We start from the raw sequence: 26,161 nt of genomic DNA on the forward strand, positions 1-26,161 counted from the left end.
TATTATAAATAGAAAAAAAGCCTAAGCCTGGAGTAAGCAACAGTAAGAACTTTAGTTACAGGAAACAACACTACCTGGGATATAGGAATTACACAGAGAGACAATGATTCTATTTGAGAACCAAGGGAGAAATGTCCCTTCTATGTTCAAAATTCAAAAGTAATCATCTCTGAAGGTATTATAATTATGTTCCTTAAGGAATTTGTCTATTTTTTCTGTTTAATTTCACTGTAAAATTGTCCATAAAACTGTCCTTTTTCGTGCTGTTATTGGGTCTTGAATTAAGGGCCTGGATGCTGTCCCTTAGCTTTTTCACTCAAGGTTTCACTCTACCACTTAAGCCAGTTTCACTTACAAGTTTTTGCTGGCTGAGAATAAAAAGTCTCATGGACAGGGCTGGTTTTGAACCATGATCCTCAAATTACTGCCTCTGAAGTAGCTAGGATTACAGGCTTGAGCTGGTATCCAGCATAGCACTGTCTTGTTCTCCTTTCAATAATACCAATAGGCTCCTGAATGATAACCCCATCCTCATACTGATCATACTGATTATTCATAACCCCCCGCTTCCCCAGAATGGCAGAATGGTGGGCCTTTGTGTTTGTGTGCGTGCGTGTGAGCATGCGCTGATCCTGGCGCTCAAACTCAGTGTCTAGGCACTGTCACGGAGCTTTTTAAATTTTTTTTCTTTTGAGTAGTTTATTGGAAAGTAAGAGTCTCCTGGACTTTCCTACCCAGGCTGGCTTCAAATAGCAATCCTCAAATCTAGGCCTCCTGAGTAGCTAGGATTACAGGCATAAGCCACTGCTTCAGGTGCCCAGCAGAGGGTTGTCATTGTTGTATTGGTTTTAATGCCAGTTCTGGGGTTTGAAATGACAGCTCTAGGCTGGAAATTTGGTCTAGTGGTGAAATGCCTTCCTAGTATGCATAAAGCCCTGGTTCAATTCCTCAGCACCACATAAGTACCACTGGAAGTGGTGTAGTGGCTCAAGTGGTAGAGTGCTAGCCATGAGCAAAAGCAGCTCAGGAACAGCGCCCAGGCCTGGCAAAAAACAAAACAAAACAAAAACAAAACACAAAAACATGAAATGACAGACAGCTGTACTTCTAAGTGGTTAATTGGAGATAAGAGTCTCAGGGACTTTTTTTTATCCAGGCTAAGTACCCAGACTTAGTGACTTTTCTGTCTAGTCATTTAGTCAATTACTGAAAGAGTATTAAGACCTCTAAGTATAGCCAGGTACCTGTGCCTCATGTCTGTGATCCTAACTACTAAGGATGGTGAGATCTAGAAAAAGTAGTTTGAGGCTAGCTTGTGCAGAAAAGTCCATGAACCACCATTCCAAAATAATCAGCAGGCTGGGAAGATGGCTCAGTGGTAGAGCGCTTGCCTTGAATGCATGAGGCCCTGGGTTCGATTCCCCAGTACCACATAAGCAAAAAGAAAAAAAGCCGGAAGTGGCGCTGTGGCTCAAGTGGTAGAGCGCTAGCCTTGAGCTGAAGAGCTGAGGGACAGTGCCCAGGCCCAGAGTTCAGGCCCCACAACCAGACCCCCCCCAAAAAAACAAAAAACAAAATTATCAGCATAAAGCTGAGCTACAGGTATTGCTCAAGCTGTAGAATGCCAGAAAGCCTGAGGCTATGAGTTCAAACCCCAGTATGCAAAAAAAAAAGGAAAAAGAAGAAACAATTGTGACTGTGTATCTATTACTTCCCTTTAGTTCTTCCAATTTTTGCAGCTTTTTTTTTTCTTATGTGGTGCTGAGGAATTGAACTCAGTGCCTCATACATGCAAGGCAAGCACTCTACCACTGAGCCACATTCCCAGCCCCTGTTCTTCCCATTTTTGCTTCATCTATTTTGAAGACTTAATTACATAATTCAGAGAAAAACAACATGGGAAAGGAAGGGAAAACATGTAATCAAGAATCAAAATAGCCGGGTGCTGGTTGCTTATGCCTGTAATCCTAGCTACTCAGGAGGTTGAGATCCAGGCAGTTCAAAAACCAGCCCGGACAAGAAAGTCCGTGAGACTCTTATCTCCAATAAACCACCAAAAAACTGGAAGTGGTGCTATAGCTCAAGTGATAGAATGTTATGCTAGCCTTGAGCTGAAGAGCTGAGGGATGCCCAGAGCCAGAGTTCAAGCCCCACAACCAAAAAAAAAAAAAAAAAAGGCTCAAGATTCTTTGATTCTGGAAAACTTATTGGAAAAAAGGAATAATATCTTTTGTTATTGTTGTTTGTGGGACTTGAACTCAAGAGCCTGGGCACTGTTGCTGAGCAATTTTGCTCAAGGCTAGCCAGCTCTCTATTTTGAGCCACAGTGCCACTTCTACTTCCAGTTTTCTGGTGGTTAATTGAAAATAAGTGTCTCATGGACTTTCCTACTGCAGCTGGCTTTGAACTATTGAACTGAAATACTCAGATCTCAGCCTCCTGATTAGCTAGGATTATAGGCATGAGCCACAAATATCTGGCCAGGAATAATATCCATTTCACTCACTTAAAGGGTTGATTCTGTTTCTCCTTGAAGGAGCCCAATTTTTGTCAAGTGATCTGTAAGTCATTTAAATACTATTCTGACTTAATTGGTATTCTTTTTATAATCACTTATGTGAAAAATAATACAATTATAAAACTCGTGAAGTCAAGTCCCAACACAAGACAATCTACCAGCACATAAACTGGGTAAATGAATACCACATGAGCAAAACTTAAGGAGAAATAAAGATCTAGATTGGGCATATTGGCGTACAACTGTAATCCCAGCACTCAGGAAGGTAAGGCAGGGGGATTAAAGCCATTTTTTTAAAATTTTATTTTATTTGTGAACATACTGTACAGAGGGGTTACAATTACATGGGCAAGATAATGCATACATTTCTTACCAAGCATTGCAGCCTCCTCCTTTGTTTACCCTTCACCTCCCTTCCCAGCCTCCTCCCTCCCTCCCCAATCCTCTCCCCCTCCCCCGCTCCCCCCCACCGACATTGTAAAGCTCCTTTTTGACATGACAAAGCCATTTTATGCAATTTATAAAGAGCTTTTTCAAAGATAGATAGATAGATAGGTAGATATACAGCCCAATCAGAGGACCAGAAAAAGTTTAAACTCACCAGCCAGAGAAATATAATTCCGTAGCAGAACATACATAAATAAAAAGTGAATCTCCACCTAGGTGGGCAAAAAGTAGAGGTTAGACAAATATGCATGTAAAAGAAAGTCTTTGAGGCTAGGTAAATTGAGATCTGAGCACCAGTGGCTCATGCCTATAATCTTAGCTACTCAGGAGACTGAGATGTGAGGATTGCAGTTCAAAGCCAGCCTGGGCAGGAAAGTCCAAGGGACTCTTATCTTCAATAAAACTGGAAAACTGGAAGCGGTGCTGTGGCTCAAGTGGTAGAGTGCTCACCCTGAGCTGAAGATCTCAGGGACAGTGCCCAGGCCCAGAGTTCAAGGCCCCTGCCACCCCAGCCTCCCAAAAAAGATTCCTTCATATGGAAGTGCTGCTGTGGCTCCAAGTGGTGGAGAGCTAGCCTTAAGTGAAAAAGCACAGGGACGGTGCCCAGGCCCTGAATTGTTAAAGCCACATAAGTGACAAAATAAAAATAGATGCCTTCATAATAATGCTTAATGTTTTTATTGCATGACAGTAACGAATAAAATATTGTTTCTGGACTGGGAAGGTGGCTCAGTGGTAGAGTGCTTGCTTTGCATGCATGAGGCCCTGGGTTCAATTCCTCAGCACCACATAAACAGAAAAAGCTGCAAGTAGCAGCTCTATGGCTCAAGTGGTAGCGAGTTAGCCTTAAGCTGAAGAGCTGAGGGACAGTGCCCAGGCCCAGAGGTAGTTCAGGACCCACAACTGACCCCCAAAAAAAGCTTCTACAGGGTAATTAGCAAAAAACTTTAGTGGGTTGAAGTATTGTCCAGAAAAGGTGTATGTCACATAAAAATGTGAGTTTAGAGCAAGCTCTATCAAGGTGTACAGGGGTATACATACCTAGTTACATTAAGTGCAGTTATGGGAATTCACTTTCAGTGTATTTGGAAAAGAACAAAATGGAACCACACTTGGCATAGTTGTAAGTATGTCACCAAGAAGCAAAAGGTGACCAGTTTTCTAGTTCTCTTCTTTCCTACTTAGAACAGTTACTAGCCTTCCACATTCATCAACAGTTATTCTAATAGTGGAAATCATTTCCAAAAAGAAAACCTCATTGTAGTTGTATTCTCACCCTCTCCCTCCTTCCCTACTTCCCTCTGAACACCTACATGCTTTCGCAGAATTTAGTGAGCGTTGGGGGCTTGTCCTGATTCCTCCGATGGCGAAACCAGCATTGGATTTTTCGGACATCCCAGTCCAGTTGCTTTGACAGGGCCTCCAGCCTTTTCTTATCAGGATTCTGTAGATATATGACCAGAGTTAGAATGACCTTTCTCTCTTCAAACCCTTTATAAATCCCTTTGACTAGTTGAGTGGGAAAGGGAGGAAAACCACAGTGGTTCACTTGAACCATCCTCAAATCACTCTTCGAGGTGACATTCCAAAATCACTTACAGGCATATTTTTGTGGGTGGAGATGTCTATATGCTGGACCTGGGACTTGAACTCAAGGCCTGGGCATTGTTCCTGCGCTTTTTTTGCTCAAGGCTAGCTTTCTACCATCTGAGCCACAGCTCCACTTCTGCCTTTTTGGTAATTAACTTCAACAGAAAAAGTATCATGGGGAAAGTGGCATTGTGGTTCAAGTGGTAGAGCACTAGCCTTGAACACAGAGAAGCTCAGGGACAGAAGAAAAAAAGAAAGTTTCATGGGGGCATGGATTTAGATCAGTGGCAAAGCACTTGCTCAGCAAATACAATGTCCTAGGTTCGAACCTAGAACCAAAAAAAAAAGATTCATGATTTTCCTGCCCAGGCTGGCTTTGAATCATGAACCTCAGATCTCAGCCTCCTGAATATCTAGGATTACAGGTATGAGCCACCAGTACCTGGCCAAAATAACTTTCAGCAAAAATAAATAATAAATATCCTTTCTCATTTATCAAGGACCTTCACTGCTCACCTCTATATACCCTTGTTTGGTCTTCTTCCTCTAGCTTAAGCTGAGTTTAAAAAAAAAAAAGGATACTAAAAACAAACAGCTGGTAGCTGAGCTATTCAGGAGACTGAGTTTTTTCTTTCTTTCTTTTTCCTTTTTTATTTTCCTTTTTTTTTTTGGATTTGTGGGGCTTGAACTTAGGGCCTGGATGCTGTCCCTGATCTCTTTTGTTCAAGGATAGTGCTCTACCATTTTGAGCTGCAGTGCCACTTCTGTTTTTCTGGTGGTTAATTGGAGACAAGAGTCTCATGGACTTTCCTACCAGAGCTGGGTTCCAACCTCAAGCCTCAGATCTCAGCCTCCAGATTAGCTAGGATTACAGGCATGAGCCACCAGCACCTGGCTAAGGAGGCTGAATTTTTTTTTTTTTTTCTGGTTGTGGGGCCTGAACTCTGGGCCTGGGCGCTGTCCTTTAGCTCTTCAGCTGAAGGCGAGCACTCTACCACTTGAGCCACAGCGCCACTTCTGGCTTTTTCTGCTTAGGTGGTGTTGAGGAACTGAACCCAGGGCCTAATGCATACAAGGCAAGCACTCTACCACTGAGCCATCTTCCCAGCCCAAGGAGGCTGAATTCTGAGAATCATAGTTCAAATGCAGGCAAGCAGAAAAGTTTGTGAAATTCTCTTCTCCAATTAACCACAAAAAAGCTGGAAATAGAGTTTGGCCCAAGTGGTAGAGTATGAGCCTTGAGCACAAAAGTTCAGAGACAGTGAAGAGTACCCAGGCTTTGAGTTGGAGCAATAGGACTGGCGTGTAAGCACGTGTGCACGCACACACACACACACAGCCTGTAATTCCAACTACTCAGGAGGCTGAGATCTGAGGATGATTGGAAGCAGAACAGGCAGAAAAGTCTGTAAGACTCTTTTTTTTTTTTTCTTTTTCATTGTGAAAATACCATACAGAGGGGTTACAATGACATGGGCAAGAGGTAAGACTCTTTTATCTCCAGTTAATTATCAAATAGTCAGAAGTGTAGCAGTGAGCTCAAGCTGAACAGCACCAGCCTTAAGCCAAAAAAGTGAAAAAGCTAAAAGACAACACTCAGGCTCTTTTGCAATCACTGTAAACATAACATCCATACAAACAACAACAAAATAACAACAACAGCAACAAAAACCCACAAGTCACAAAGGCTGCCACCATTGCCCTGATAATTGAATTATACAATTGGCAATGCCAGAAACTAGAGCACAGAAAAAGAAAAAAGACATGGTGTCTTGGGTGAGAGGGGTAGAGATGGCTGCTAGAACTTAAACTCAAAGGTATGTAAACAACTTGTTGGGTAAATGTGCATGAATCCTGACCCAAAGCCATTTCCTTGAGGGACTAAAGTTCTCCCTATAGGTATACAGACCATCAGAATGTGAAAGACCAGTGATTACTAATATGCCATCCTAATATGTAATCCTAGCTACTGAAGAGGCTGAGGTCTGAGGATCATGTTTGAAGCCAGCTCTGGCAGGAAAATCTGAAGAATTCTATTTTTTTTGGGGGGGGGGTGGGGGGATGGAGGGAAAGTCATAAGACTTGAACTCAGGGCCTGAGCCCTGTCCCTGAGCTTTTTCTGCTCAAGGCTAGCACTCTACCACTTTGACCCACAAGGTCACTTCCAGTTTTCTGGTGGTTATTTGGAGATAAGAGTCTCAAGGATTTGACCTTCAGATCTCAGCATCCTGAGTTGCCAGAAGTACAGGCGTGAGCCACCAGCACCTAGCTATCTATAAGAGTCTTATTTACAATTAATCACAAAAAAGCCGTAGGTGGAGCTGTGGCTCAAATGGTAGAGCTCTAGCTTTGAGCACTAAAGCTCCAGGACAGTGCACAGGCACTGAGTTCAAGCCTAGGACCAGTGGGAGTGCGTGTGTGCACACCTGTGCATGTGCATGCACACACACACACACACAAATTTAATGACTTTCATTTTCTCCTTCCCTTCTCTTACATGTCCTCTATCCTTCCCCACTTTATAAAGCAACACTTCACATTAATTTTCCTTTCAATTTCTTTGTTCACTTACCTTAGTAATAGATAGAAACACCTTTTCAAGGATGGCATTGGGTTTGACATCAGACCTCCTACTGTTCTCAATGCCTAGTCGGAGTGCACAAGGTTTGGCAATAAACCTGTAATAAAGAAAACCCAAAGGTCATTCATTTCTCAATAAGCATTAAGGAACTTTCTTGATTAGTGGATTAAATGATTAAAAAGGAAGCCTGGTGCTCTTGGCTCATGCCTATAATCCTAACTACTCAGGAAGCTGAGATTTGAGCATTGCAGTGTTCAACCATGCCAAGGTAGACAAATTCAGGAGTCTCTAATTTCTAATTTTAAAAAGCCAGAAGTAGAGGTGTGGCTCAAGAGGTAGAATGCCAGCAAAAATCAGGGAGTACCAGTCTACAGCCAGGAATTCAAGCTCCATTACTGGCGCGCACACAAACACACACACAGGCACACATGTGTGCCTGTGTGTGTGCCTGTGTGTGTGTGTGTGTGTGTGTGTGTATGCACGTGCGTGCACACACACTGCTTAAATAATGTCTTTCATTTCAATCTGGCTTCTCTTTAGCATATCTTGAGATTTATTTGTTCGTTTTTTTTTTTTTTTTTGGGTCCAGTCATGGGGCCTGAACTCTGGCCTGGGCGCTGTCCCTCAGCTCTTCAGCTCAAGGCTAGCGCTCTACCACTTGAGTCACAGCACCACTTCCGGCTTTTTTCTTTTTGCTTATTTGGTGCTGAGGAATCGAACCCAGGGCCTCTAGCATGCAAGGCAAGCGCTCTACCACTGAGCCACCTTCCCAGCCCCTATCTTGAGATTTATAGTCAGACATACCTAGACCAAATCACTGTTCTACTACTTACTGCATATATGAACTTGGGCAAATTATTTAATCTCTATGAGCCTGTTTTGTCCTTGTTTTTGTTTTTCAGCAATACCTATAAGATAAAGACAACATAGATGGTCTTCTTACTGAGCACATGTTACATAGATCAGGGACAGTGCCCAGGACCTGAATTCAAGCCCCAAAACTGACAAAAAGAAAAAAAAAAAAAAAAGCTAGGTATAGCTTTGAAGTCATCAGTAGAGTAGGTATAGCTTAATGGTAGAGTATGTATGTGCTTACCATGGGCAAGCCCTGGGTTCAATGGGGGGGAGAAAGGAAGAGTGTCTTTTTTTTTTTTTTTTGGGTCCGGTCATGGGGCCTGAACTCTGGGCCTGGAGACTGTCCCTCAGCTCTTCAGCTCAAGGTTAGTGCTCTACCACTTGAGCCACAGCACCACTTCTGGCTTTTTTCTTTTTGCTTATGTGGTGCTGAGGAATTGAACCCAGGGCCTCAGGCATGCAAGGCATGCGCTCTACCACTGAGCCACCTTCCCAGCCCAAGGAAGAGTGTCTTAATGGTCACCTTGGGTGGTCTTTTTATGATCATGAGAATTGAATCAGGGCCTTAAACATGTTAAGCATGCTATACCCTAGCTATTGGAGGGGGAAAAGAGAACTGATGCTAAGCGCTTCCTTAATATAGCTATCCTAGGCATGGCCATCTGCCTAGCCAAAATATTACAGACACAACTTTCAGGAGTCCTGAAGAAAAAAATCAGGAATCTAGGGCTGGGAAGGTGGCTCAGTGGTAGAGTGCTTGCTTTGTATGCATGAGGCCCTGGGTTGGATTCCTTAGCACCACATAAGCGGAAAAAGCCAGAAGTGGTGCTGTGGATCAAGTGGTAGGGTGCTAGCCTTGACCTGAAGAGCTGAGGGACAGTGCCCAGGCCCAGAGTTCAGGCCCCACAACCAACAACAACAACAACAACAACAACAACAAAAATCAGGAATCTAGGAAGGGTAAGAGGGAATTACCTATTTAGCATTCTAGTCCTAGAGTTTTTGAAAGTAATATAAATTTAGTTAAATCTTTTAATCCCTTGGGTTTCAATTATATAATGTGAACTACTTTTCTATATATAAAATTCTATGATGCTACCATTAAATTTTAGAATTGGGATCCTTGAAAGAGGTATTCCTTTAAAAAAAAATTAAGTTTCTACTTATGTATCAGTGTAGTGCTTTGTCAACAGAATAACATCTATGTACCAGAACATGAGTATATCAACAGTAAAAAACTGTTCTGCCAACTGATTTTTGGTTCTTCAAGAAAGATCATGGCTGGAGGCCATAGCTATCACTTAAGCCAGCTTTTTGCATGGTTAATTGTAGATAAGAAAGACTCAGACTTTCGTGCCTGGTCTGGCTTTGAACCAGCTTCCAATCTCAGCCTCTAGAGTAACTGGGATTATAGGTATGAGCACCAGCATCTGGCTTGAATTTTTTTCCCCACTTTTTTTTTTCTTCTTTTTCTCTTGGCACCGGAGAAATTCTCAGAGAGACCTTCTACTCTTGACCTAATCTGCTCATGGTTGGCACTTTACCACTTCAGTGAAGCCTCAATTTGTGACTTTTTTTTTAATGGCTAATTGTAGATAAATCTCTGTTGGTTACTCAGGCACTGGTGGCTCATGCCTAAAATCCAAGCTACTCAGGAGGCTGAGATCTGAAGATCGAGGGTCAATAAAACTACTCACAAAAAGCTAGAAGAGGCACTGTGGCCCAAATGGTAGAGCGCTAACCTTGAAAAAAAGAATCTCAGGCAAAGGGCCAAAGCTTGCACCCATCTTAACTACTCAGGAGCTGAGATCTGAGGATTGCAGTTTGAAGCCAGCTATAGCAGAAAAGTTCCTTTGAGACTTTTATCTCCAATTAACCCACCCATTCAAAAACCAGAAGTGGAGATGTATCTCAAAGTGGCAGAGCCCTAGCCGTGAGCAAAAGAGCTCAGGGACAGCACCTATGCACTAGGCACACATAACCACCCCTTCTCTCAACACACAGAAACTCTACAGGTTTTGTCTGCCTCAGCTGGCTCCCAAGTATAATTCTCAGACTCCAGACTCCTTAGTAGGATTATAACCCTGAGCCACCAGCTTTTTATTTGTTTTTGTTTTCATTTTAACAAACAAAAAACCGGGTAGCTCATGCCTGTAATCCTAGCTTCTCAGGAGGCTGAGATCTGAGAATCATGGTTCAAAGCCAGCCCGGGCAGGAAAGTCCATGAGACTCTTAACCAGAAGTGGTGCTGTGGCTCAAATGGTAAAATGCTGAAGAGCTAAGGGACAGCACCCTGGCCCAGAGTTCAAGCCCCACTAACGACCAAAAAGAAAAAGAAAAAGAACAGGGATAGTCTTCCTAAGGAGTGCTTGGATTATAGGTGTGTACCACCAGGCCTGGGGTTTCTATGTACCTTGATGTACATAAGAGCATCTAGAAACATTTTTTATAATGCAAATATTCACTATTCTAGGAGATGAATGTACTTATAGTAACGTACATTCTTTAGACCTGAAATAGAGAAAATCCTAGATTTTGAAAACTGCTTCCTTCTCCATGGGTTAAAAGACAAAATAGAAATAAACAAGAAACACCTGCTCAGATTCATTCATTACAACTTGCAAATGTTAACTAGCAGTCTTGCAAATTACATTTTCTTAAAACATAAAACCCTACAATGTAAACACCTTGGTTCACTCTGCCCAGCATGCAAGAAAGGGAAAATCTGGTATCAAGTCCTTTTGATTAAAAGAGAGAGGGAGAGAAACAGAAAGACAGACAGACTAAAAAGCCACAAGGTGTTGGTGGCTCACACCTGTAATCTCAGGAGGCTGACATCTGAGGATGGCAGTTCGAATCCAGCCAAGGGAAGGAAAGTCTGTCAGACTCTTATTTACAATAAACTACTCAGAAAAAAAAACTGGAAATGGTGCTGTAGCTCAAAGTGGTAGAGCACAAGGAGGCTCAGGGATATCACTTAGGCTGAGTTTAAGCCCCACGACCAGCCAAAGGAGAGAGAGAGAGAGCGAGAGCGAACGCTAAAATATTCTTTTCTTTTCTTTTTTTTTTTGGGGGGGGTCCGGTCGTGGGGCCTGAACACCGGGCCTGGGTGCTGTCCCTCAGCTCTTCAGCTCAAGGCTAGCACTCTACCACTTGAGCTACAGCGCCACTTCCGGTTCTTTTCTTTTTGCTTACGTGATGCTGAGGAATCGAACCCAGGGCCTCATGCATGCAAGGCAAGCGCTCTACCACTGAGCCACCTTCCCAGCCCAAATATTCTTTTCTTTTTACTTATTTAGTCGTATTGGGGTTTGAACACAGGACCTTCTTCATTCTTGCTAGGCAGGTACTCTACTGCTAAACAATGAGTCCAGCTCTTTTTAGTACTGGTTATCTTTCTTTTTTTGCTGGTCCTGGAGCTTGAACTCAGGGCCTGGGCACTGTCCTTGAGCATCTTTTTCTCAAGCTGGTGCCCTACGACTTCTGCTTTTTTTTTTTTTTTTTTTTTGCCAATCATGGTGCCTGAACTCTGGGCCTGGGCACTGTCCCTCAGCTCTTCAGCTCAAGGCTAGTGCTCTACCACTTGAGCCACAGCACCCCTTCCAGTTTTTTCTGCTTATGTGGTGCTGAGGAATCGAACCCAGGGCCTCATGCGTGCAAGGCAAGCACTCTACCACTGAGCCACCTTCCTAGCCCCTCCTCCCCTTTTTTTAAAAGTTTATTGGAGATAAGAGTTTCACAGACTTTTTCTGCCCAGGTCCTCAGCTCTCAGCCTCCTGAGTAGCTAGGTTTACAGGCATGAGTCACGGGTGGCCGGCTTTTTTTTCTTTCTTTCTTTCTTTTGTGATGATACTCTGGATATGCAGGCCTGGGTGCTGTCCCTTAGCTTGCTCCGCTCAAGACTGATGCTTTGACTAGCTTTATCCAGGCTGGCTTCAAACCTTGATCCTCAGATCTCAGCTTCCTAAGCAGGCAGGATTACAGGTGTGAACCATTGGCATCTGGCTAGTACTCAAGTTTTTGTTTGTTTGTTTGTTTTGCTTTTTTGTCATTTTTTGTTTTTTGCAAGTCCTGGGGCTTAAACTCCAGGCCAGGGTGCTGTCCCTTGAAGAACTGACTCCTACCCTATGGTCCCTGAGCTGCTTTTGCTCAAGGCTAGCACTCTACCACTTGAGTCACAGCTCTATTTCCTGATTTTTCTGTGATTAATTGGGGATATAGAATCTCACAGATTTTCTGGTCCAGGATGGCTTTTTTTGGCATCTTAAGTAGCTAGATCACAGACATGAGCCACTGACACCCAGGTGGTTCCTTAGCTCTGTGAAAGAGCTCTTTGGTTGTTAATTGAAGATAGGCGGCTCCCCTCAACAAGGAGTCTCACAGACTTTCTGACCCTGTCTGGCTATGAACCTTGATCCTTAGATCTTAGCTTCCTGAGTAGCTAGGTTTATAGGTATGAGCCACCAGTGCCTGGCCAGGACTGATTAGAGACAGGGTCTCATTTTCTTCCTGGTAACAACCCTGGACCACCATAATCCTATTTTTCACTTCCTATAGTAGCCAGTGGTGCCGGGCTCCACGCTTTGTTTTGTTTTTAATTAGCTGTACAAAGAGATTTTACTATGACATGTCCATATATAATCAAGGACTTCTATGAATCAGCTTTAGGAAAACTTTATATAGTAACTTTTAGTGTATGTAAAAACAACTGAATAAATGGAAAATTATGGATGTAATGTTAAAACCAAAACCCACTTTTAACCCTCTTAGCATTCTTGAAAATACAACTGGGAAGTGTTAAAATGGAATGGCACTGATCTGTTTTCCAGGAATGCATTTGAATAAAAATATATTATCTCTAAGGGAGATAATAAGCTCCCATTAATTATCTTTCTCTAAGAATGCCTTTTTTTCTTATCACCAAAGTTCCAGAGCCTGAGATAAAAAATCTGTAACACAAAATTAGCTCTATCTGTAACTGACATTTTACAAAGCTGACAAAAACTTTCCATTCAAAGGCTAATGCTACTAAGCCAGGTGACCAAGGCTTCTGCCTGTAATCCTTGCTACTCGGGAGGCTGAGATCTGAGGTTCAAAACTAGCCCAGGAAGATAAATCCATTAACTCTTATCTCCATTAAACTCAGAAAAAGACAGAATTAATGCGATAGCTCCGGTGCTAGCCTTGAGCACAAAGAGGCTCAGGGGCAACACCCAGACACCAAGACCAGCAAAAGAAAACAAAAATAGGCTAATGGTTCTACATAGTTTTCACTCTCTGGGCTATTACTTGATGTACCAATAATATTTCTTTTGTGTACCAATAGTATTTTAACCTTCAACTTACTTTTCAACTCCTTGTAAACACAGCTAATAAACTGCTTTTGCACTTACCATAGTTCTATGCTCCATAACTGTCCGTTGACAGAGTAGTCATCAAGTGACAAGCCTAGAAAAACCCATTTTATTGCTTTATTGGAGCTCAATCTGGATCAAGATTAGTCGGCACTTTGAAGAGTAAGGCAGTATTTTGTTGTTGAGTTAGTGTCTTATCAAAGATTAAAAAAATCACAACATTGTATCACCTGTTTCCTCCCATGAATATAATTCTATGAAGCGCTAGAAACAGTGATGGCTTTCCAGTTCCTTCTCTAAGCCTCTTACCCAAGTTCATTCCTCAACCAGAGGTAAGTCAAAGTGATTAAAGCTCAGGACTGGGAGTTAAACAGATATTACCAACTAGTGACCTTGTGGACGTCTTACAATTGCTTTAAAAACACAATAAAATAAATATACAGATTTAGTTATATAATGAAGTAAACACTAGTGAACAAGTGAGATTTGAAATCAGAACTTTTTTTTCCTTGAAATCAGAATTTACTCCCTATTTCCAGTGGCACTTTATTTAACATGAGGGGAATGGTTACAAGTGGGGCAGAGATGGCAATGTTACCACCACTACTGGCACACAATAACAAGTAAATAAGGAGAAGTGGGCATGGGGGAAAGGTGGCACAGCAAACACTGACTAAATGGCGCAGTGTTCCCATTGCCATTCATGAATATGAACTATGCACATAGTAAGTTTGAAAGCCTAGATCAACTTTCTTAACTGGTGTAACATGACAAGTAACACAAGTGAACTATTATACCCAGACATTTATCTTGGCTCTCAGTGTGGTCCATAGGCCTGGGGTTGTAACTGGCGTTTTTAGGCTTCAGGATAAAATTGCTGGTCTCAGTTTAGGTCTGTCATTCACCTCAGTGCTCCCAATAAAAAGACAAGAAATGGTGGAGGTCAAAGATGGATTTGTTTTGGTAGTACTACAGGTGTTTGAACTCAATCTCCTGTTTGCTATATAGGTGCTCTACCACTTGAGCCACACTCCTAGCCCTTTTGGCCTAAAAGAAAAAAGAAAAAATTTCTGAATTGGGACTGACTTTTATTGCTTGGACCAGGATCCTCCTATTTATGCTTCCCATATATCTGAGATGACTGACTTAAACCACTGTGCCCAGCATTTTATTAGAGGAGATGTTGTCTTGTGAACTTTTTTGCCTAGGCAGGCCTCAAACCTTGATCATCCTGGAACTGTCTCTAGAGTAGCTAGGATTACAAGTGTGAACTACTTACTATGCCAGGTGAAAAAGGAGATTTAATTGATATGACATAAAATACATTGTAAGAAGAAGCAAGATGCATCTCAACCCATCTTTCACTTTTCATGTCTGTAAAATGAAGGTAAAGATACAATTAAGCTTAAAAGTTACTATGAAGATTCAAAGTTTCACCCATACAATGGTACCAGGACAAAGTAAACACATTAAATGCTAACTACTGATATTATCAAAACCCCTATGGGGTTTATTTTTTTCCTATCTTTTTCTAAATCATTGTATTTCCTCAAGGTTCCGTATATGTTCTTTTCTTATTCTATATACTCACTGTAGGTGGTCTCATTCAGTTACAGCACAGCACTGGAGATATGGCTCAAGTTGTAGAGTGCTTGCCTAGCAAGCATGAGGTTCTGAGTTCAAAGCATTTCTTGTTACAGAGGGTTGCATATGGTTGTCTTAAGAAAAGGGACTCATGTGACCACTTTGTGAGCTAAACTAAGTTCCTTTTTTCCTACAAAGTTGTTTTCATTAAATTTTGAGGTGATAGGTTTATTATGAAACAAATGCCTGTTTTCTTAATTTTTTTTTTTTTTGGTTGGTTGTGGGGCTTGAACTCAGGGCCTGGGCATTGTCCCTGAGCTTTTTCACTCAAAGCTATTGCTCAACTTTGAGCTAGGTCACCACTTCCTGTTTTCTGGTGGTTAACTGGAGATAAGAGTCTCAGGGACTTTACTGTCTGCTCTGGCTTTGAACCATGATCCTCAGATCTTAGCATCCTAAGTTTTTTGCCAGTCCCAGGGCTTGAACTCAGGGCCTGGGCATTGTCCCTGAGCTTCTTTTGCTTAAGGCTAGCACTCTAGTACTTGAGCCACAGTGCCACTTCTGGATTTTTCTGTTTATGTGGTGGTGAGGAATTGAACCTAGGGCTTCACGCATGCTAGGCAAGCACTCTACCACCAACCCACATTCTCAGCCCCTTACACTGTATTTTAATCAACAATTTCTTTCTTTTACTCTAAAGGTGGTAACCATGATTGCCACCTCATAGAAAAGAAACCAGTTTAGGACAAAACTTTACATTTTACAAATTCTTTCTTATCCCAAAGGCAATTCCTCTTTTCCTTAACAAGAACCAAGCCATCAGGCCACAAACAGGAATTCTCAAGATACTATCTTGCCTCTTCTTACAATGTATTTTATGCTACATCAATTAAATCTCATTTTATTTGCCTAAAAATACATCTGGAGAGGAAGTCAAAAGAGGTATATTTTTCCCTTCCCACTCTACAAGGAAGGTACAGATTTCACTTATGCTCTCCTTCATTAATCTCTTCCTTACTAATCTAAAAGATTCTAGTTTTCAGAATCAGAAAGTGACTTCAACAAGAAGTTTCTTTTTCAATGACGAATACACACTGTCTCCAAGGATAACTCCAACATGACAGTACTGACTTGTCTGCAAAACATCAACACCCATTGTGCAGAAAAAGTGGGAGAAAGAAGTTTTTCTAGAGAGTGAGAAGACAGACACAAAAGGTTTTTTGTTTTTGTTTGATTTTGGTGGTCATGGGTCTTGAACTCTGGACCTGGGTGCTGTCCCTCAGCTCTTCAGCTCAAGGCTAGCGTTCTACCACTTGAGCCACAGCACCACTTCTGGTTTTCTGAGTGGTTTACAGGTGATAAAGAGTCTCACAGCCTTTCCTGTCCGGGCTGGCTTTGAACCGTGATCCTCAGATCTCAGCCTCCGGAGTAGCTAGGATTACAGGTGTGAGCCACCCGCACCCAGCTTTTGTTTTGTTTTTGCCAGCCCTGAAGCTTGAACTCAGGGCCTAGACACTGGACCTGAGTTTCTTTTGCTCAAGGATAGTACTCTACCACTTGAGCCACAGTGCTACTTCCAGCTTTTTTTGTTTGGTACTGAGGAATGGAACAGGGCTTCATGCATGCAAGGCAAGCCACATTCCCAGCCCCACAAAAGGCTTTTGACCATCTGGAACTTATTAAGGGGTGAGCTTTTAGATAAGGGCAGAGCTATGTGGCCATTTTTCTAATCTTGCTCTGATGGATCTGCAAACTTCATTTAACTCTGTGATTTGCAATTAAAATCACTCAGCAGAATACCCTTAAGGACACAGTGGAATGAAATAAATCCCTTATGATCTACTCTGTAGCAATGACAATTTTTCCCAAAGTCTTTCTCTATCTGTAGGACTTAGTAATATTTGGGCCACAATGCTGTGACAGCCAGCACAGATTTGGGAGGACAGATGTAGGTATGTCAGGAGAAAGAAAAAAAGCTTTCTTTACTTAAACAGCAGAAGTGGAGAGGACAGGGAACAAAAGGCAGTATGCAAGTATAAGTGGCAAGGCTTTCAAGAGAGGAAGATGAAATTGGTGGTTTAGTAACATGCACAAACAAGGAGTGGGAGTGTGGCTCAAAGTGGTAAGAGGTCCTGAGAGCAAACTCAGCATCACCAAATAAAAACAACAAAAATATGCACAAGAGTTACTGCTCTTATTGTCAGCTATAAGCACTGTTTAGTCCAGGTGACTGAAAATGGTATTGAGGCCAGGCGCTGGTGGCTCATGCCTGTTAATATTAGCTACTCATGAGAAAAAGTCAGAAGTAGCACTGTGGCTTAAGCGGTAGTGTTAGACTTAAGCAAAAGGAGCTCAGGGACAGTGCCCAGGCCCAGTGTTCAGTGTTTAAGCTTAGGACAGGCAAAAAAAAAAAAAAAAAAAAGAAAAGAAAAAAAGAAAAGAATATTGAGAGGACTTCAAACACTCCTATGAGGTTGTCTTGAACTGATGAAAGATAACAGGAATAATGACTAAGCAGAGTAGAAACTGCATACTCACTTCATTCATGCATAATATATATTATATATATTGCATGTGTGTGCATGCTAAGGTACTTGAAATCAGGGCCTAGGTGTGGTTCCTAAGCTTTTTTTGTTTGAGGTACAGCTCTACATGTGGCTTTTGTGTGTGTGTGTGTATACTGAACCTGGAAATTGAACTGAAGGCCTGGACTCTGTCCCTGAGCTTTTGAGCTCAAGACTGGCTTAAGGTTATTGCTCTACCACTTGAGCCACAGCTCCACTAGCAGCGTTTTTCTTTTTCTTTTTGGTAGTTAACTGGAGATAAGAGTCTCAGGGGAGGGATGAGTAGGGGAGGGATGGGAAAGAATATTGAAAGGAATGATACTGATCAAGATTTATTGTACTCATAAACTGTTTTGTTAAATGGCAACTCTTTTTGTATAACTACCTAAAGATAATTAAAAACAAAAAACAAGCCTGGTGCTTGTAGCTCAAGCCTGTAATCCTAGCTACTCCAGAGGCTGAGATCTGAGGATCACCGTTCAAAGCCAGCCCAGGCAGGAAAGTCCAGGAGACTCTTTTTTTTTTTTTTTTTTTTGGGGGGGGAGTCCGGTCATGGGCCCTGAACTCTGGGCCTGCGTGCTGTCCCTCAGCTCTTCAGCTCAAGGCTAGCGCTCTACCACTTGAGCCACAGTGCCACTTCCGGCTTTTTTCTTTTTGCTTATGTGGTGCTGAGGAATTGAACCCAGGGCCTCATGCATGCAAGGCACCTTCCCAACCCTTCCCTCCCCAGGAGACTCTTATCTCCAGTTAACCTCCAGAAAACTGCAAGTGGCTCAAGTGGTTGAGTGTTTGCCTTGAGCTGAAGAGCTTAGAGACAGCACCCAGGCTGAGTTCAAGCCCCATGACTGACAAAAAAAAAAATTTTTTTTTCTTTTGACAACATGAAGTTCCTGTTATATTAGGATATTTGAAATAATATATAGCTCTCGTGGTGTCAAGCTCTTCACTTGATCCCAAGGACAAGTGCTCAAGGAACTGGGCATTGAGTTACAATTTTATTTTTTATTATTTCTTTATGTTGTCGGTAGTAGGATTTGGAATTTGGACTCATATTTGCTAGGCAGATGCTTTATTATTTGAGCCATACCCTCAAACCTAATAAGTTTATTTTGTACTGGTCCTTGCTTGAACTGGGCACTGTCCCTTAGTTTTTTTGCCCAAGACTAGCACTCTACTACTTGAGCCATGGCTCCACTTCTGGGTTCTTAGTTAACTGGAGACTCTTGTGAGTCTCATGAACTTTCCTGCCCAAGCTGGCTTTTGAACTGTGATCCTCAGATCTCAGCCTCCAGACTAGTTAGAATTACAGGTGAGAGGGGCTTCAATCATTCCTTATTTACTGAGTACATGCTATGCTTGAGATTCAGTACATATACAGGCCACCACAATATAACTGGCAACAGAGGCCACAAAGAAAAGTCTCAATTCTTTGGTAGGTAATAACTGACTCTTGGCGGGGAGGGGGTTTGGTGGTTTTTTTTTTTTTTTTTTTTTTTTGGTCAGTGGTGGGGCTTGAACTCTGGGCTTGGGTGTGGCCTCTGCGCTCTGCTCTTCAGCTCAAGGCCAGCGCTCTACCGCTATAGCTACAGCACCACTTCCGGTTTTCTAGTGGTTTACTAGAGATAAGAATCTCACGGACTTTGCTGCCCGTGCTGGCTTTGAACCGCAATCCTCAGGTGTTTTTTGTTTTTGCTGGGAATTGAACTAACAACTTTACTCATTCTAGGCAAGCACTCCGCCACTGAGCTACAACCCTAAGTTCATTCTAGGGTTCTTCAGCAGAATACATAATTACTTAGATACAAATACTTCATTTATGGTCAGATGGTTTCAAGTCATCTCTATTAGATGAGGCTGCAGTTTTCTAGGGAACATGAGAGCAAAAAATAAATGATCAGAGTAGTTAGTTTATGAGAAGGAAGAGAAAGAACTAATTGGAAGACTCCTACAATGATATAAACATATACCATTTATCAAGGGAGATAGTGTTACACTCATTAAAATGTTGTAACAAATTGAGACCCCACCCAAACAAATATAATCAAGAATAGCATGAGCATGGATTTTTTTTCTCCAAACCCTAAAATACTATGAACAAGAGGTTAAATGCTTTTTTACTTTTTTTTTTCTAGTCGTGGGCACTGGGCTCTGGGCGCTGTCCCTCAGCTCTTTAGCTCAAAGCTAGTGCTCTACCACTTGAGCCACAGTGCCACTTCTGGCTTTTTCTGCTTATGTGGTGCTGAGGAATTGAACCCAAGGCCTTGTGACTTTGTTTCCTTTATGGAAGACTCGCATATTAGAGAAGAACTGGCAATTTAGCAGTCAATTCAAATTATTTACAGAAGTAGAAGATCTTAAGGCATAACAAAATAGGAAGACTTTCTAGCATTAAACTTTCCTAAGAGCAAACATGAAACAAAGTACCTGTCCTTACTAGCCAAGAAATATCATACTAGAATGCTCTCAGCTCAGTATTCCCATCTACCCATATTCCCCTGACACTGGAGCACCATAGAAACACTCAGATAGAATTCCCGCAGGTAAAGTATCCTTCCAAGTGCTCTGCCAGATAATGTCTTCATCTGGGGGAACCTTTTGGAATCTGAAGAGATACATGTTTATATATAATGAGTGTATATAAGTAACAAGTAATTTGACCACTAACATGTGGTCAATTACAAAAATTGGTATATATCTATATTAAAGGATGAAAACCTTTCATATATGACAATTTGCTTCCTCCTCCACTTGAATTGTGCATATTCCTTTATAGTTGTATTTTCTTTCTCTTTTCAGTTCTAATATACCCTACAAAGAAGGAGAATATCTGATTTAGTATAATCCTAAGAGAGACAAGTGGTTTGTGCCTCCACCCCAGGATTACCTAACACAATGAACATACTTTTAAAAACTGCAATGTTAGGGCTGGGAAGGTGGCTCAGTGTAGAGCGCTTGCCTTGCATGCATGAGGCCCTGGGTTTGATTCCCCAGCACCACATAAGCAAAAAGAAAAGAAGCCGGAAGTGGTGCTGTGGCTCAAGAGGTAGAGCACTAGCCTTGAGCTGAGGGACAGCGCCCAGGCCCAGAGTTCAGGCCCCAGGACCGGACCCAAAAAAAAACAAAAAAAAAAAACAAAACTGCAATGTTAAGTTTCTGAGGACCCAAAAAGGTATGTAGATCTTTGGGTTTCATTTACTTCAGTTAAAAATGCAGTTTTAGGGCTGGGAAGCTGGCTCAGTGGTAGAGTGCTTGCTTTGCATGCATGAGGCTCTGGGTTCAATTCCTCAGCACCACGTAAAGCAGAAAAAGCCGGAAGTGGCGCTGTAGCTCAAGTGGTAGAGCACTAGCTTTGAGCTGAAGATCTGAGGGACAGAGCCCAGGCCCAGAGTTCAGACCCACGACCGACAAAAAAATATAAAAATTTAAAAATGCAGTTTCATTTTTGCACTTGAACGTCTGGTACAGCACTTTCATAGTAATAGAAAAGCATTATGAACAGATATCTAGATACATAAAGTTTTAATAAGATTTTTTGTGTCAGAATGAGGCAGATCAAATCAGTAATCCAAAACAGACATTAATCTTCAGCAGAGTAACAGATTATTTTGTATGAAACACATTTCATTCCAGGAAAGACATTCCTGCATTACAGTCACTTCTGCTGCAGATAAAAAGTAAAATGGACTAATGTCGAAGTGCTTCCCTTTTGCTAAAGTCTGAGTAAAATGGATCAAAACGACTCATATCTATAAACCCATATTATAAAATTTCCACACCAAATCCTTTTTTTTGGGGGGGGGGTGGGGGAAGGGTACCAATCCTGGTGCTTGAACTCAAGAAGTAGGCGCTGTCCTTGAACATTTTTGGGGGGAGAGGGGAGGGTCCGGTCGTGGGGCCTGAACTCTGGGCCTGGGCGCTGTCCCTAAGCTCTTCAGCTCAAGGCTAGCGCTCTACCACTTGAGCCACAGCGCCATTTCCGGCTTTTTTCTTTTTGCTTATGTGGTGCTGAGGAATCGAACCCAGGGCCTCATGCATGCAAGGCAAGCGCTCTACTACTTAGCCACCTTCCCAGCCCTCCCTGAACAGTTTTGCTTGAGGCTAGCACTCTATCACTAGAACCACAGCTTCACTGACCCCAAATCCCCTTTATTTAACATAGCAGTTATGACCTGCCATTCAAAGAACGGTGAAATCACCTTTAACCAGAGCACATGGTGGGACGAAGTATGTGGCTATTCTAATCTCCCTTGGAAGCTGGCTTCAACAAGTAATCCTCTAAGTAACCCTGGGATTTCAATCTTTTCCGTGGGCTATTCCTACCACCACTAGACTTTAAGGCCCGTTCGCCAGCTAAACAGACACCAACCCGAACGTTGGAAGCCTCAGGCTCCACCACGCCCTATTCCCCCCTCCCCCGCCACACACAATTTCTTCAGTCTCACCAACAAACGTCCAGGAGCTGACAAATCAGGGCTTGAGGTCTAACTAATCCCCAACTCTCAGCAGCTAAAGGGCCTTTACAAATCTTAGGATTCTTAGGGACTTATAACCCCCTTTGCTTGGAGGGTCCAGCGCTTTGCATGGACCCCTGCAGCCTCCAGAACTCCAAGGAGCTCAGGCTTTTCAGGACCCTTTGCGTTCCTCTGCCCGATTTCACGCTCAATCTGTTTCCACCTCGGTAGGGTGGCGGCCTCTGACACTCCCAAGAAACTCTAGGAACTCAACTCGAGGGGGCCGGCACTCCCGTCGAGGCTCACTCTTCTCACTAGTTCACGCCACTCAACTTCCCGTTCCACCCCGCTCCCGAGCATCCCCGCCACGGCACGCGCTCCCCCAGCCCCAGCTTCCGGGCTTTGCCCTCAGTTCTGCTTCCGGCCCTCGGTCTCCGATCCCAAGCGGCTCCCGGGCCCGCGTCCTCCCCGGCCAACCCCGGCCCTCAGCTCCGGCTCCGACGGCTCTCACCGTTCGAAGAGCAGCCTCACGGAGAAGATGCCCGCCGCCAGTGGGTACACCGACAGGAGGTGCCGAGCGCGCGGGTAGTCGTCGCCCTGGCCCTCCAGGTCCGCCCAGCTCACGTTCTGAGGCAGCCAGAAGCGCTCGCTCCACAGCCAGCCCCATAGCAGGCCCAGGGATCCCACCACGGCTGTAGCCATCTTACGCCCGCCTCGCGGCCACCGCTGCCATAGCTTCGGCGGCCGCCACGGCCAACGGAACCCGCTGGGAAACAGCCCCGGGGCGGAGCCGGACCCGCAGCCACCCCCTTCCGGCCCCTTCTCCTCTCCCGCACCGCCCAGCCCGCCTTCCCCACAGGCCCAGCCCCTTCACCGCCCATCTTGCCTCCGCGCCCCACTGCCAGACCCTCAAGCCATGACCACGCCCCCATCATAGCCACACCCTCTCGACCCCTCAAGGCACGACCTCGCCCCTCCGGTCGTGGCCACGCCCCCGTCCAGACCACATCACTCCCGCCTCACCTCCCGCAGCCCGCCCCCTACCCATTACACCCTCCTTTAACTTTGGCTCCGCCCTATTTTCTACAGGTCGAGGCTTTGCCTCCCTCCTTCCCTTCCTTCTCTCCATCTCCCGCCCCCTTCTTCCCTAGCTTCTCTCCTCTTTCCTTCTCTCTCCTCCCCCTTCTCTCTCTCTCACGTAGCCACCACCACATCCTTGTTTCAGGCCTAGTTCCTTTACCGGGATATTCCTCTTTCTCAGCACGGCGAATTTAAATCCATGTCTTCATTTGTAGCTTCTGTCCTGCTAGTCTAGCTTGCCATCCATCTCAGCGGTCTGTTTACTATTCCCTACCACAAATGTTTTTGTTACTCTCAATCTCCTCTTCCTTTCGTACTCTTCCATATAGCCAACCCCTTTCCCTGCTTTATCAGTCAAAAGTTCCTGTCAAGCCAGGCTCAAGCCTGTAACCTAACTGCTCTGGAGACTGACTTCTGGGGGAATAAGCTTCAAAGCCAGCCTTTGCAAGAAAGTCTTTGAGACTCTTATCTCCAAGAAACTACTTAGAAAAAGCCAGAAATGGCACTGTGCCTCAGGTGGTTGAGCACTAGCCCTGAACAAAATAAGCTCAGGGACAGAACCCAGGCCCTGAATTCAAATCCCAGGACTGGCCAAAAAAAAAAAAAAAGTTACTGTCACTTTTCCTTAGAATAAAAAAAAAAATGAATGCGGGCTGGGAAGGTGGCTCGTGGTAGAGCGCTTGCCTTGCATGCATGAGGCCCTGGGTTCTATTCCTCAGCACCATATAAGCCAAAAAGAAAAAAAAGCCGGAAGTGGCGCTGTGGCTCAAGTGGCAGAGCTCTAGCCTTGAGCTGAAGAGCTGAGGGACAGCGCCCAGGCCCAGAGTTCAGGCCCCACGACTGGATCCCCTCCCCCCCCCCAAAAAATGGATGTATGATGCACAACTGAGATCCTCACATTACTTATGGGGGACGATGGGAGGGCCTGAGGTAGCAGGATTTGTGATTTCAAGGTCCACCTTGGCTCCAATTCTTTACTTCTTTTTCTTTTATTAACAGTTATGGGGCTTGAACTCAGGGACTAGGTGTTGTCCCCGAGCCACTTTGTGTTCAAGACTAGCAGTCTACCACTTGAGCCACTGCACCACTTCCAGGGGTTTTTTTTGTTGTTGTTTTTTTTTCAGTCGTGGGGCTTGAACTCTGGGCCTGGGTGCCGTCCCTGTGCTCTTCAGCTCAAGGCTAGCACTCTACCACTTGAGCCACAGCGCCACTTCTGGTTTTCTAGTGGTTTATTGGAGATAAGAGTCTCACGGACTTTCCTGCCCAAGGTGGCTTTGAACTTAGCCTCCTGAGTAGCTAGGATTACAGGAGTGAGCCACGGGTACCCGCCTTCCACTTCCGTTTTTTGAGTGATTAATTGGAGATAAGATTTATCAAGCCTCACGAATATGAGAATTAGAGTTGTACAACATCAAGCTGACTTCCTTTTTCCTTCTCATGTAAAAAATGAAATGGAAGACAAGCAACATGAAAAGCGAGACACTAATAGGAATATATAAAGGCAAGTGAAAAATGAGTGATGGCCAGTGTTTACTGAGGTTATGTGCCAGATAATGCCCAGAACATTTTCACTTCTTCCTGCTATGAACTTGATACTGTTATTCACACTATTTAATGGAGGAGTAAACTAAAGTCCAGAAAGGCTGAACAGCTTGTACAAGGTTATACTGATAAGAAATAGTAGCCAGACTGGACTTGAGAACTCTGAGCATATTCCACAAACTACCTTAATTCTGTTTTAAAATTGAACATTGAACTTTCTGTGTGAGCCCATATAAATAACGAAGGGAGCCATTCATGAGGTACTTTCCCCAAATTGCCTGAGAACTCTGAACCCTGTCTGTTAAAAACTACAAGATTAATTGCTAGAGGTTAACTAGAATGGCCTGAAAGAAACATTAAGGAACTCTACCTATGATCTAAGACAGATAAAGTAACTATAACTAAGGTGTATTTGCACCAGAATTGAAAGTTTGAGGGAGGCAGGGGGTTCAACCATTCCAGTACACTAAAAGGTTCGGTCTGAGCTTTTCAAACTTTGGCTTTCATTAGTTAGACATTAGCATCTCAGGAGGAGAGGAGGGAGGTTGTTACAAGTTTTCTGAGCTTCAGCAGAGAAATTAGGATTACAGGAGATCAGGAGTAGGACTGATGAAGTTGAATATTTCCTTTTCTTTCTTTTTTCTTACGCTGGCCTCTGTTGCTAAGACTAAGTTATGACTGAGGCTACATTTGTGTATGTGTGTGTGTGTGTTTTTTTGTTTTTTGTTTTTTTTTTTGTCAGTCTTTGGGGCCTGAACTCTGGGCCTGGGTACTGTCCCTCAGCTCTTCAGCTCAAGGCTAACACCCTACCACTTGAGCCACAGCACCACTTCTGGCTTTTTTCTGTTTACATAGTGCCAACTAATCAAATCCAGGGCCTCATGCATGCAAGGCAAGCACTCTACCACTGAGCCAACTTCCCAGCCCCCTATTCTCAACCTTTTGAAATATGTGTTTAAAGTAAGACAGGGCCTGGCACCCGTGGTTCATGCCTGTAATCCTAGCTAGTGAGGAGACTGAGATCTGTGGATCACAGTTTAAAGCTAGCCTGGGCAGGAAGACTCTTGTCTCCAATTAGCCACCAGAAAACTGGAAGTGGCACTGTGGCTCAAAGTGATAAAGCTCTAACATTGAGCAAAAGAGCTCTAGGACATTGCCCAGGCCCTGATTTAAAGCCCCAATGGAAAAAGATTAAAAAAAAAAAGAAAAAAGAAAAAAGAAAAAAGTAAGACAGACAAAAATATTTAAGTCTCCCTAAGGAGATTTGGCTAGGAGTTAAACAGCTAAATTGTATTAAGTACATTAATGTCAGGCTCCTCATGCCTGTATTGCTTGTAACTCGGGAGGCTAAAATCTGAGGATCACTGTACAGTCAGCCTGGACAATGAGACTCTTTTTTTTTTTTTTTTTTTTTTTTGGGTCCAGTAGTGGGGCCTGAACTCTGGGCCTGGGAGCTGTCCCTCAGCTCGTCAGCTCAAGGCTAGCACCACTTGAGCCACAGTGCCACTTTCAGCTTTTTTCTTTTTGCTTATGTGGTGCTGAGGAATCGAACCCAAGGCCTGAGGCATGCAAGGCAAGTGCTCTACCACTGAGCC

General features: G+C 43.5%; 1 protein-coding gene across 1 annotated transcript in view; it reads right to left on the reverse strand.

The window, feature by feature from the left end:
* Window positions 1–22,724, reverse strand: part of Cers5 (ceramide synthase 5) — a 35,319-nt gene extending 12,595 nt beyond the window's left edge. The window contains 4 exon segments of the mRNA XM_070040917.1: window positions 3,120–3,177; window positions 4,279–4,409; window positions 7,128–7,233; window positions 22,456–22,724. Coding sequence (XP_069897018.1) covers window positions 3,120–3,177; window positions 4,279–4,409; window positions 7,128–7,233; window positions 22,456–22,646 — 486 coding nt within the window. The 5' untranslated portion in view covers window positions 22,647–22,724.
* Between the last annotated feature and the right edge of the window lie 3,437 nt (window positions 22,725–26,161).

This window comes from Dipodomys merriami, unplaced genomic scaffold (genome assembly GCF_024711535.1).
Source record: "Dipodomys merriami isolate MVZ:Mamm:240054 unplaced genomic scaffold, mDipMer1.0.p SCAF_10, whole genome shotgun sequence".
In the NCBI taxonomy this organism is placed as follows: Eukaryota; Metazoa; Chordata; class Mammalia; order Rodentia; family Heteromyidae; genus Dipodomys; species Dipodomys merriami.